The following is a 13427-nucleotide window of genomic DNA, read 5'->3' as shown; positions in this document are numbered from 1 at the left end:
GTTATTACTTCTACCTTTAGCTTCCTGGTACTTGTTTTTAAAGATGTTTACAAAATAAACTTTTTCCACATACCTTTTGCCGTAAGCTTTTAACAGATTCCTTAATATATGGCAAATCTTTGGATGGAACATATTTTTCAAGCATTTTATCAAAGTTTGGATGACACATCATAAGGAAAAGCATCTTCCGACCATAGTACCTATGGATATTTGAGAAATACGCAAATAATTTCATGTATCTTAAGCTCAATTTCTGTCCTTAGATGCAATTTTTTTTAATAGAAAAAAACCTGTTAATATCGTCATCCCTATCTTAAATAAGCCACTGAAATGTAGTTATACTAACTGAACTAGAGTACAGCATTCTCCTGTCCCTCACTTTTAAAACTACTAAGCTCCAAATCTTCAAATCTCTTTTTGGAGAACCAAAAGTTTGAATTCTACTTTTCAGGTACTGTGGTCCATATCAGGGCTGATATTTGGCAGAACTGTGAGTTAGGAGAAGTTTGTCTTTGTCCTGGGCTCTCCGCTCAGTGAGCTTTTGCTGCTCACCTATTGGTCAGAGGTGTTCCGACTTAAGTTAACCTTCCCAAAGTCTGTATTTTTTATATTTCTTATCTCTTTCCTTTTTCCCGCTGCCAAAACTTACTTGGGTTCCAATTCTTTAAAAACCTATTCTTTGCTACCAAAAACACACCCAAAGTTAGTTGATAAATCATGGATGATACATAATGAATGTGTAATGCTCTCCAAACTAAGTTTTTTTGTTATGGTATATAAACTTTATTTTTTTTAATTTTATTTATTTATTCATGAGAGACACAGAGAGAGAGGGGGGCAGAGACACAGGCAGAGGAAGAAGCAGGCTCCATGCAGGGAGCCTGACGTGGGACTCGATCCCGGGACTCCAGGATCATGCCCTGGGCTGAAGGCAGGCGCCAAACCGCTGAGCCACCCAGGGATCCTGGTATATAAACTTTGAAATAATTTTTTAAGTAATTCTTTTTAGGATAAAACCTTATGCCAAGATATCGTTCTGATGGTAGAACCACAGATCTATCATAGAAGTGCATATTGGAGATATTTTTGGATAGAGAAGTCTTATAGTACCTTGTAATCATACCATATTACAATTCTTCAAAGAGGCTTGGTCGTAAAATTAATTACAGTTATGCTTTTTTCTGCAACTTGGAATATATGGGACTAGAAGAACCAGAGAAGGCAAGGGGGTTGGGTGGGGAATACAGAATAATCTCAGGAATATGTGTTATCAACCAGGCCTCTTTGATTGTAATGAAATTACAGAAAGGGAGGTAGTAACAGAAAATAAAAATTACTGTTCTCTCCTCAGAATCAGAATAAGGTTCACACCTTGATAAGCAGTTCCTAATCAGTTATAGTTTCAAAGATGATTATAACTTTTAGCCCAGAACATTAAGGACTATAGGTCCATCATAGGCCCCATGATAAGAGATTGGCTAAAACAAACAAGTAAACAAGCAATAGGGACACTAAATATGAGAAATAGTAAGACTGGAAAGTTGTAGCCATTCTATAATTTTAAAACTTCAAATAAGAAACCAAGAAATGACAAAATGGATTAGAAGAACTACCATGTCATTAAGGAAAAGTTACACATAACAACTATAAATTGGTTTTTTTTTTTTAGATTTTTTAAAAAATTTTTTAATTAATTAATTTATTTATGATAGTCACACAGAGAGAGAGAGAGAGGCAGAGACATAGGCAGAGGGAGAAGCAGGCTCCATACACTGGGAGCCCAACGTGGGATTCGATCCCGGGTCTCCAGGATTGCGTCCTGGGCCAAAGGCAGGCGCTAAACCGCTGCGCCACCCAGGGTTCCCTATAAATTGTTTTGAACTTTACTGTGGTATACACAACTTCCAAAATGGCTCCCCAAAGATATCCTACTCTAATTTCTACAATTTGTAAACATGAGATATAACTTCTAGGATTGGGGATCCCTGGGTGGTGGAATCCCACGTCGGGCTCCCAGTGCATGGAGCCTGCTTCTCCCTCTGCTTATGTCTCTGCCTCTCTCTCTCTGTGTGTGACTATCATAAATAAATAAAGATTAAAAAAATAACTTCTAGGATTATGTTATGTTATACGATATAGTTGACTCTAAGTTATGGAGATTTCCTGGGTAGACATAATTTAATCAAATAGGCCCTTAAAAGCACAAAGCTTACTATGGCTGGTAGCAGAAGAGGAAATCAGAGATCTTCTAAGCACAAGGAGTAGGTATTCGACATACTATTGCTGGCTTGAAGATGGAGGGGGCTGCACAAGAAGGAATTTGTGTGGCCTTAAGGAGCTGAGTGAGGACCGTGGTTAACAACCAGCAAAGAAAAAGAGACCTAAGTCCTTTAACTACAAAGAACTGAATTTGGCGAACAACTAAAATGAGTTTGGAGGCAGATTCTTCTACAGAGCCTCTAGGTAAGAGCTCAGCATTATCATTATCTTGATTTCAGCCCTGGAGACTTCAAGCAGAAAAAGCAGTTGAGCCATGCAAGACTTGTACCTTAAAGAACAGTAAGGTAAAAAAAAGTCTGAGTTGCCTTAAACCACCATGTTTGTGGTAATTTGTTACACAGCGATAGAACATGAATACACATTGACTTTATTAGTTTCTGGAATTATGATTTCCGTAAGATTAACTCCAATTACCTAATCATGGATACTTTTGTCTTAAAATGTTAATAATTTGTTATCCTTTACTTTAGTCTCTGAACTCAGGACCCACCCTCCTCCCTTTAATCTATCTTCAAATGTAACTGCCATACATTTTTAGGTTTCATATTAGACATTATCAATCACCTAGCCCCACCTATCTAATTTTACATATGAGGAAACCTAGCCTAACAGACTAAGTAATTTGCTTAAGGATAAAAAGTGACTGGGGTTATGAATTGAACCTAGGCTCTTGACTATATCCAAAATTTGTCACCAATACAGCTAGGGGCACCTTGCCCAGTCAGTAGAGCATATGACTCTTGCTCTTGGAGTAGTGAGTTCAAGCCCACATTGGGCATAGAGTTTACTTAAGAAAAAAAAAACATGTTATCAATACAGCTAATGTACCATCCACATCTTAATTATTTTGTTATTTTTCTCTGACTGTTCTTGACCTACAAAAATTGTTCTTCAAGTACAGCAATCAGAGATTTTTTTTTAAGATTTTATTTATTCATGAGAGACACAGAGAGAGAGGCAGAGACATAGACAGAGAAGCTGACTCCTCACAGGGAGCCCAGTGAGGGACTCAATCCCCAGACCCAGGATCATGCCCTGAGCTGAAGGCAGATGCTCAACCACTGAGCTACTCAGGCATCTCCAGCAATCAGAAATGTATGGGATTTTCTGAGAGCAGCCATCTCATGTCTCAGGAGACAATACATTATCCATTTTGCTTTCTGTCTTTTCCATGTGTACCGATTTCCTTGATTTCACCTAATTGCTTGGAAAATCTATCATTTCCCGTAAATGCCCATAAGGAAGTTCTTCTGCCACTTTTCTGACCACTCCTTTTCTGACACTCTTGTGTCGTTTTCCTGCAGTTCATCCCTGTGACATGGCATCTCACTACCCAGAAGAATGTAATGTCATCTGTAAATCTGGAGAATTCACTGTGCACTCCCTTAACATCATTTACGAACTGTTAAATAAGTCTATCCCCCAGCACCAATCCTTGGGAACCTCACTTGTGTATGTGTTTGTGTGTATATATATATATATGTGTGTGTGTATATATATATATACACACATATATATATATTATTTTAAATATTTTTATTTATTTATTCATGAGAGACACACAGAGAGAGGCAGAGACATAGGAAGAGGGAGAAGCAGGCTTCATGCAGAGAGTCTGACGTGGGACTCGATCCCTGGATTCTGGAATCATGCCCAGAGCCAAAGGCAGATGGCTCAACCACTGAGCCACCCAGGTGTCCCCTCACTGTCCATTTAGAAAAAATGTTTATTCTTTTTTAATCCTTGCTGCCTACTTTTAAGCCCTTATCCTAACAGACTCAGCAAATATTATTAGCAGCTATTCACCTGGTTTCTTGTGAACTGTCCTGAGCAAACCTGGCAGCAGCTGGTAATATGCGGTCAGCCATATCCTTTGTTCCAGATAAAATACGCTCTGGTTCCATATATTCTACTACATCTGATAAGTGTTGGGCTGTACATCTTCTTACTGCGATGTGTAAATGGCTACAAGGAAACATGATCAATTGAAACAAAGCTAATGTATGAACTACTTACCAAAGATTTAAATTTAAATGATTAAACTACACTTAACCCTCAACAATCATCTTTGAAAGCCAAAATGACAAATTACATTATTCACCACTCCTCAAGAAGTTAAAAACACAACAATACTCATAATAACTGACATTTATTTAGTTCCAGATCTATGAATATAAATAAAATTATTGGAATAACAATATTATTATTTATTTGCTCTGTATCTAATATGATGTTTATTACATAGGAATTGGTTGTTTTTTGACTGAAATAATGCTAAAGTATTATTGCCTGTGTTTTTCCTATATCCTAGAGTGCAAACAACTGCATTTCTAGTTTGAGGATATGTCAAGATTATTTTGAACATTACCTTTGTCCTCCATTGATAAGAGAAACAACTGCACGTGCAGGAGTTACATTACTGACCATAGCTCTCAGTGCTTTGTCAACATCTTCTCTTATAAATGTATTTGATTCTCCAGCCTTGTGCAACAAAACTTTTACTGTAGTATCTAATTCTTGATCCATGCTTTTTTTCAGGTAAGTGAAAAGATCACTTAAACAGACCACAGCAGCACGAGAAACTCCAGAGCGTAAATTTTTCACCTAAAAAAAATTTCCAAAATGTACATTTTGCTGATATTCTGAAAGAAAATCAGTAATAATGACTTTGAAACCAAATTTACTATTAAATAACATGTTTTAATACATATTTTCTTATGTCCTAAAAATAAATATTTAATAAAAATTTTTAAATGTTGCAAAGTGAGGTATAATCTACTTTTTTACTTTTAAGTAAAATTTACCCTCAACATGGGGCTTGAACTCATGACCCTGAGATCAAGAGTTGCATGCTCTCCTGAGTCTGCCAGGAGCCCCAAACCTGAGCTACTTTTAAGTATATATAAGCCTACTCGTATCATTTAGTACAGAGGGATTTTGTTTTGTTTTGTTTTTGAGAGAGAGCGGGGTTGGAGCAAGGTACAGTGAGGGGCAAAAGGAGAGAAAGAGAATCTTAAGCAAGCTCAATGCTCAGTGCAGTGCCCCATGTGGGGCTTGATCTCATGACCCTGAGATCACAATCTGAGAAAAAATCAAGGGTCAGATGCTCAACCACCTGAGTTACCCAGGCATCCCAGAGGTACTTTTTAAAGGTCAAATAAATGTGGCATATTTATCCTTTGTTATCCAAACAATACTTAATTCAGCTTAAGAATAAGTTTACCTCTTGAACTACTGCGAAATTTGTTTCATGTAACTTTGTATTCAGTATTTCAGAATGATAAGCAGCTAAGCATCTAATAAAATTCAGCCCTTCAATTTTCTTCTCCCTATGGGAAAAAGAAATAAATAACAAAAATCACTTATTAAATGGGGCCCAACTGGAATAGGATCTCAGATGTCTTCTTTTGTGTGTATAAAAAACCGCCAATGAGGAACTCTTGTTTTTCTCATACCATTTAGGAATTCAAATAAAAAATATGTAAAATCTGGTTTGCTCAAATAGTTCTCTTTCATGATTCACAAGATTTTAAGAGCTAAAATCACCATTAACAGTCAAACTAAGTTAATGCTTTGTAAATAAAAAGGAATACTTCCTCCCTAGTGATAAGAATGTCATATTCTTTCTAGAGAACAGAAGAGAAAGGAATGACAAGAGGTGAGTGAAGCAATAAAACAAAAATGGAAGAAAAGTAACTACCTTATTGGCAAATATATAATCCAACAGCAGAAACCACCAACAGATGGTTCTGTAATTTGTATTTTTCTTTCATTATCTGCCCTAATAAGGCAGATGAAGAGTAGGTGGATACTAACAAGACAGTGGGATTCAAGTGGGATGGATTCAAGTAGAATTTAGATAGAACATGTCTAATGTGATGATTTTCATCTTGTAGGTTTGAAAAATGTGAGCCAAAATGAGTTCCATTAGTAATATTGTTATATTTCCTTAGGTAATATTGATTGCAGCCATTTTTTAAGCATTCAAATTCCCTGAATGACTTATGGAAAACTCAGAGAAAGGACAAGACCTAAGAATCCAAGGTAGCAAGAGTAAACCTATTTAATAGCTGTCTGATTCAAAATTCTTATTTTTTATATAAGCATAAAATAGTTTACAATTATAGAAACAACCCAGTTCTATTAAAGTAACAGAAAGTACAGTTAAGAGATGGAAGCAGGAAAAGAAATTAAGAAAAAGTGGTGAAAATTTTTCCAAATTTGATCTAAACTACAAAAACCCTCACAACATGGGATATCATAATCAAATTGCTATGAGAGGTATAAAAACACAAGGTCAGAGAGCAATATTAAAAATAGAGCAGTATAAGAGGATAAAGAAAAGAACACTAATTTAAAGTCATGAGAGAAGACTTTTCTGAGGAGGTGACATTTGGCAGATACCCACATGAAGTGAGAGAGAAGGCACTGGTAGAAGGTTCAAAGAATTAAATACAAAGATCTTGAGGCATAAATGAGCTTAGGTATTCAGGAAATAGCCAGTTGTCTAGAGTAGATAAGTAAAGCAGAGCATGGTAGGGGATGAGTCTACAGAGAGGCAATGGACAGAAAATGAAGGGCTTTGTAAGCTATAGAAAACAGTTAATATTTTTTTCCCAGTGTTCTAGGGGGACCCTAACATGTTTTAACAGTATCAGTCTGGCTGTTGTTATGAGGCAAGCAATAATAAAAGTATGCCAACCAGTGATGACACTACTACAGCCAGGTGTGACTTGGATTACAGGATCAGCAGCCAAGGTATGTTCTGAAAATAAAAGAATTGATGGAATGTGAAGAAATGAGAAAGTCAACACTGACTTGGTATGAACAACCAAATGTTCATGGCAGAGCTATTAACTAAGATGATGAACACCGAGGGAAAAGAAGATTTGGGATTAGGACGAGAGGAAATAAAAACTTGTTTTAAAGATTTTTACATCTAGCCCATTTGGGATAATAAATTATTACAGTGTTTATCTTTTCATATAGTTAGCTGATAAAAAGCTTTCATCTGCACCCTGCATACTCATGATAATGGTAATAAAAGTCAAATTGAGACAGTTTTCATCCATAACTGAAAGTCAAATCTTGATCAACTGATACCAAATCTCACATAGCCCAGTCAGATTTATAAAATGAAGGTTAACCAGTCTATTCACAGCATGGGATTAGTAGAATCAAACATTTTGAAAGTCTGTCCTTGAAGGACTAAGAAAAGTATGTTCTAATCTTTACATGAGGACTCTACATTCTTTAACTCCCATTACCATGTAATGGCAGTTATATTTGCAGTTCCCATACTAAAGACCTGAGAATTTATCCCTAAAAGCATGAGCTTAAAATATAAGATTGCCATATTAAATTTTTTGTTGACATTAGTCCCAGCAAAGGCTCTGGAAAAAAGAAACAAAAGCGCTGGCTGTCAATGTCTTCTGTTTATCTAAATGTGGATTCCTAAGGAAACTCGACTCTCCATTAAAAGTATTTTTAATGAATTGGGCCAACTTGTAAAATGTATGCCACATTTAAAATCAGGTATACTTTCCTAATTAGTGTTTGCTCCTTTACCTAAGTCAAATAGACTTGAGGGAAGAAGACACTTAAAACTTTGTATTTCAGTATGAGTTATCTGATTTGAATTTTCTTTACAAAACCCGAACTCATTACAAAACCCAAACTCATTAGAGTCATGTTTATCTGCTTAGCAGTTTAGAGAACAATTTGGCAATTTTTTTGTTTTTTTTGAGATTATTCTCTCTTTTTTTTTTTTTTTTTTTAAGATTTTATTTATTTATTCATGAGAGACACAGAGACACAGGCAGAGGGAGAAGCAGGCTCCAAGCACCGGGAGCCCGACATGGGATTCGATCCTAGGTCTCCAGGATTGTGCCCTGGGCCAAAGGCAGGCGCCAAACCGCTGCGCCACCCAGGGATCCCGGTTTTCTATTTTCTTGATTTCTCGTGCAATCTTTACTATTTCTTTTATTTTGGGCTTCATTTGCTCTTCTGTTTCTAGTTTAAGGTTAAAGCTGAAGTCATTGATATAAAATGTTTCTTCTTCTGTAATACGGGTGTTATGGTACTATAAATTTCCCAGTAATTTAGCTGCATCTCATAATTTTTAGTATGTTTTATTTTTAATTTCATTAAATTCAAAATACTCTGGGGGTGCCTGAGTGGCTCAAGTTGGTTGAGCATCCAACACTTGATCTTGGCTCAGGTCTTGATTTTAGTCAGGGTCATGATTTCAAGCCCTGTGTGGGGCTCTAAAGCTGGGCATGGAGCCTACTTAAAAAAAAAAAAAAAAAAAAAAAAGAACAGTTACAAAATACTTTCTAATTTCCCCCTTTTTAAAAAAAAAAAAAAGAAAGATTTTATATATTTATTCACGAGAGACTCAGAGAGAAAGAGAGGCAGAGACACAGGCAGACGGAGAAGCAGGCTCCATGCAGGGAGCCCAATGTAGGACTCAATCCCGGGTCTCCAGGATCATGCCCTGGGCTGACGGCAGCACAAACCGCTGGGCCACCGGGGCTGCCCTAACTTCCCTTTTGATTGCTTTCTTAGATCCATGCTTGCTTCTAAGTGTGCTAATTTCAAAACATTTAGAGATTTTCCAGGTATCTATTCCTAATTTCTAATTTAATTCCACTGTAGTCAAAGAACAAAATGTGCATAATCTGAATCCTTTTAAATTACTTATTTTATGTCCCAAAATATTATTCTTGGTAAATGTTCCTTGCAGACTTGAAAAGAATGTAAATTCTGTTGTTTTAAGTGGAGCATTCTCTAAATGCCATTAGGTCAAGCTAGCCAATCATGTCATTCAAGTCTTCTATATCCTCACTAATTTCTTTCTTCTAGTTCTATCAATTAATAAGAGAAGGTTGTTGAACTTCCAACTATAATTATGAAATTTATTTCTTCTGGCAGTTCTACCAGTTTCTGCTTAATGTACTAATAAAATTCTGTTATATGATAAATAAAATCAGCATCACTTGATGAATTAACCTTTTTATCATTATTATTATAAAGTAATCCTTTTTATTCTCAATGTGAAATACAGAATTCTAAGATGGCACCCATGATTCCTGCCCCCTGATATATACCACCCGATAATACCCTCCCGCCTTGAGTGTGAATATAAGGGGATATTATTTCCCTCAATCGTGTTATATTATATGGCAAAAGGGATTTTGCAAGTTGTCTGACAGCTGATTCTCTGTCCATGTCTTTCCTGTAGCTTCTTCAACACATGGAAGAGAATTATTACTATAGCTATAATGTCCTTGCTGACTAATTCTATCATCTGTATCATTTTTGGATTGGTTTCAATAGTTGGCTTTTTTTTCCTTCTCAGTATGGGTTGAATTTCCCAGCTCCTTTGCATGCCTGGTAATTTTTTTTTAAAGATTTTTAATTAAAAAAAAAAAAGATTTTTAATTTGTTTATTCACGAGACACACACACACACACACACACACACACACACAGAAAGAGAGAGAGAGAGAAAGAGAGGCAGAGACACAGGCAGAGGGAGAAGTAGGCTCCATGCAGGGAGCCCAACATGGGACTCGATCCCAGGTCTCCAGGATCATGCCCTGGGCCGAAGGTGGTGCTAAACTACTGAGCCACCAGGGCTGCCCAGGCCTAGTAATTTTTTATTGGATATCAGTCACATAGCATTTCACCTGAGATAGTTTTGTATTCCTAAATCATTTTAGAGCTTTGTTCTGGGATGGAATAAGGTTATTTGATAAATTTGATCCTTTTAGGCCTTGCTTTTATGCTTTGTCAATAAGGAGGGCCAAACCAACCTTTAGCCTATGGTTTATTTTTCCATACTAAGAAGCAAAACTCTTCTGAGTTTTCTACTCGATGCCCTGTGAATTATGAAGTTTTCCACTGTGCTGATGGGAATAAGAAGTATTCAGGGATTGTTCCCTGTAATAACTCCATTCTAGCTCTAGCTTCGGGTAATTTATGTACATTTATGCCCTGACTAGCATTCAGCTAATATTTGAGAAGAATCCTCTGAAGGTCTTCAAGAGTTTTTTGTGAAGCTTCATCCTCTCTAGCACTCTGCCTTGCAAACTCTAGTTACCTTGGAACCCTCCTAAACTCTCAGCTCCATTTTCAACTCTGTGGTATTTACACAGTTTTCCTTTCTTTGAGCTGTGACCTGGAAACTCTGCAGAAAGTAAGTCAGGGCAACTGTGGAGTTCAGCCTGTTTGTTTCCTGTCTCTCAAGGATCACTATTTTTCATTGTCTAGTGAAGAATATTTTGAAAACCACCGTTTCATATATTTTATACAAATTTCTTTAGTTCTTTCAGATATGTAGACAAATCTTATGCCTGTTAACTCACCTTGGCAGGAAGTGGGAAATCAAGAGTTCTATTTTGGATATGTTAAACTTAAAATGTCTATAAGCATCAAAGTGAAACTGTCAAGTAGGCAGATGGATTATAAGCTTAGAGCTCAAGAAGATACCCAGTATCCAGACACACATTCAGCTGAATGTAATCATTTAGGAAAAGGGTTGGCAAACTCTGACTAACAGATCAGATCTGGTTCCATAAGATTTTCTTGTAAGCAAAGTTTTGGAACATAGCTATATCAAACCAACAAAAGGAATAAGAACATACTAAAGAAAAGAACCAATAGACTCTGATTTTTCCAAGGTGAAATCACAAAGAGCGTGTCGATTGTGTCAAATGTTGCTAAAAGGTTAAGATGGCTGCTAATAAGTAACCAGTATAGATTTAGCAAGATGATCACTTTCATAGTTTTATTGATGGAGTGTCATGGTGGGGAGTGTTAAGAGAGAATTAAACGTTGAGAAGAGAATATGAGAAAAAAGTAGACAATGAGCCAGCCTTTTGGAGCACTTGGCTAAAAAAAGGGGAATAAAAGAAACGTGAAGATGTGCAGTTTAGGGTGCTTTTATAAAAAATAAGAGATATTATAGCACATTTTATTGTTGATGAATATAGTCTAGTAGAAATAAAAGTGAGGATATGGAGGATGGGGATGCAGAGAGATATTGGAGGAGAAGGGAAGGAAATGGGACAAGTGCAGCCAGTATACACTCCAACTGGGCTGGGTTGAGTGGCTGCTGCAGCTATGCTAGTAACATAATTATTTCCAGGATTGTTATTTCCAGGATTTCCAGGATTGCATTTCACAAAGAGACACTTGGAGAAATAATGAAATTTGTATTCTAGTACCAAAAAGTTTATGTAATCCATAATAAAGCTAAACTATGTCCTTATGGTATATAAATTATAACTGGTAGTAATACAGTGCTATTAAATCAGAGTTCAGTTACATTAATATGTTGAAACAAACACAGACTGTCTAAGAACTATAATAATCATTTCTAAGACTATTTTAATAGGAAATGTTTCAAAGTTTTCAATAAAAAATTTTCAGAAAACTTCTGGAACTCAGCCTAGTTTTAAGGTAAGGATGGTGAACTTACCAATCTTCATCAGCTAAAAGCCTAAGGGCTTCTGTCAGCGCTATTTCTGGTTTGGAAAACGGCCGTAGTTCTGATGTATCCATTATTTCTGGACTATGAGTGACAGAAGACATCCTTTCTTTATATTGTGGAACAGCTCCAGGAGAGGCTTCACCTAAAACAAAAAAAACATATTAAATAAAGCATCAGAGAACTCTGATACAAAGGATATTCTGACCAGATTCCATGAATATTTCTTATGGAAACTAAAATTACCAATTTAATCTTTAACAAAAATGTAATACCCTATTTAAAACTTTACTTTTTATATACAAAATTATTAAATTATATCAAATACAAATACGTAAGTGGTTTTTCACAGTCATGAGTCATATAATAAAAGTCTAGCTTTAAGGGATCCCTGGGTGGCGCAGTGGTTTGGCGCCTGCCTTTGGCCCAGGGCGCCTAGCTTTAAGAGCCAAAAATCAGTAAGAAGTATTATGGTCTCATTTTTTAAAAACATGTGGATGTACACTCGTTTTACTATACAACTGACAGCTGAAAATGAAGCTTCATAACACCCATGTAAAAATTTTTTTTTTAAGATTTTATTAATGAGAGAGAGAGAGAGAGAGAGAGTTCCAGCGCAGGCAGAGGAGCAGAGGGAGAGGGACAAGCAAGACTCCACACTGAGGATGGAGCCTGCCAGGGGGACTAGATCTCAGGAACCAAAGATCATGACCTGAGCTGACCAAGAGTCAGATGCTTAACCCACTGCGCCACCCAGAAGCCCCAGGGTAAAGAATTCTAGCTGAATTCCAAAAATACCAATTTTTTTGCGTGACCAGTGTTAAATTAATGGTCTATTACAAATCCTAAGACCAGGTGTGGTAATAAGAATGATATTTTTTCCATAATCAAACATTTATAAACTATTTTCCAGATGTAAGGCATTGTCTTAAACAGTAAGGAAACAAATCATTGTCATTGAGTGCTTAGGGTAATGCCCTCGGGGCACCAAACAATGTAAGACACCTGCAGTAGAGGTGTTAGGAAAAGATCAAAAAGATCACATAAAATGTGAATTAGCATTTTTAAAAAAAGATTTATGTATTTATTTGAAAGAGAGAGAGAGAGCGCACCATGTGCAAGGGGGAAGGTGGGGAGAGGGAGGGGAAAGGGAAAGGATCTCAAGGATCTCAAATTCAGAGCAGAGCCCAATGTGAGGCTTGATCCCACAACCCTAAAATCATGACCTGAAGTGAAATCAAGAGTAGGACCTTAACCGACTGAGCCACCCAGGCGCTCTTGTATTGGCTTTTGTAAATGGGTAAAAATGTATTATTTTTTCATGTTAAGAGATATTTTTTAAAAAGGTAATATCAGGCACTAGAAAATGACTATCATAAACATATTTATCAATTTGTACTATTTGCTACTATCTGCACTTCTCTTCCTACTGTTAACAGTACTAGCCAGTATTTTTAGGGTCTAGGTAAGAAGTTTGGTGGGTTTTCTCCCCCAAGATTTTATGACATTAATAAATAGTGAAATTATTTAAGAATGTTAGCAAATAGACTTAAACTTCACAAATGCCTACATTTAACTGGTTTTTAAGGATATGTTTAACCAGTAATTTTACAGGTCAATATCTGTCATCAGTCATACTTAATGATTATTAGTTT

General features: G+C 36.4%; 1 protein-coding gene across 6 annotated transcripts in view; it reads right to left on the bottom strand.

Annotated features, from left to right (window-relative positions):
- The window catches only part of TOGARAM1 (TOG array regulator of axonemal microtubules 1), a 76465-nt gene that overhangs the window by 16888 nt on the left and 46150 nt on the right, over positions 1-13427 (bottom strand). For all 6 annotated transcript variants that reach the window (XM_026000769.2, XM_026000772.2, XM_026000774.2 and 3 more), the window contains 5 exons: positions 11764-11917; positions 5504-5609; positions 4649-4884; positions 4087-4245; positions 74-200 (listed from right to left, as the gene is read on the bottom strand). In XM_026000769.2, coding sequence (XP_025856554.2) covers positions 74-200; positions 4087-4245; positions 4649-4884; positions 5504-5609; positions 11764-11917 — 782 coding nt within the window. The remainder of the gene's footprint in view (positions 1-73; positions 201-4086; positions 4246-4648; positions 4885-5503; positions 5610-11763; positions 11918-13427) is intronic.

Source organism: Vulpes vulpes, chromosome 6 (assembly GCF_048418805.1).
Source record: "Vulpes vulpes isolate BD-2025 chromosome 6, VulVul3, whole genome shotgun sequence".
In the NCBI taxonomy this organism is placed as follows: Eukaryota; Metazoa; Chordata; class Mammalia; order Carnivora; family Canidae; genus Vulpes; species Vulpes vulpes.
The sequence above is the reverse complement of the archived record's forward strand: the minus strand, read 5'-3'. Positions and strand labels throughout refer to the sequence as shown.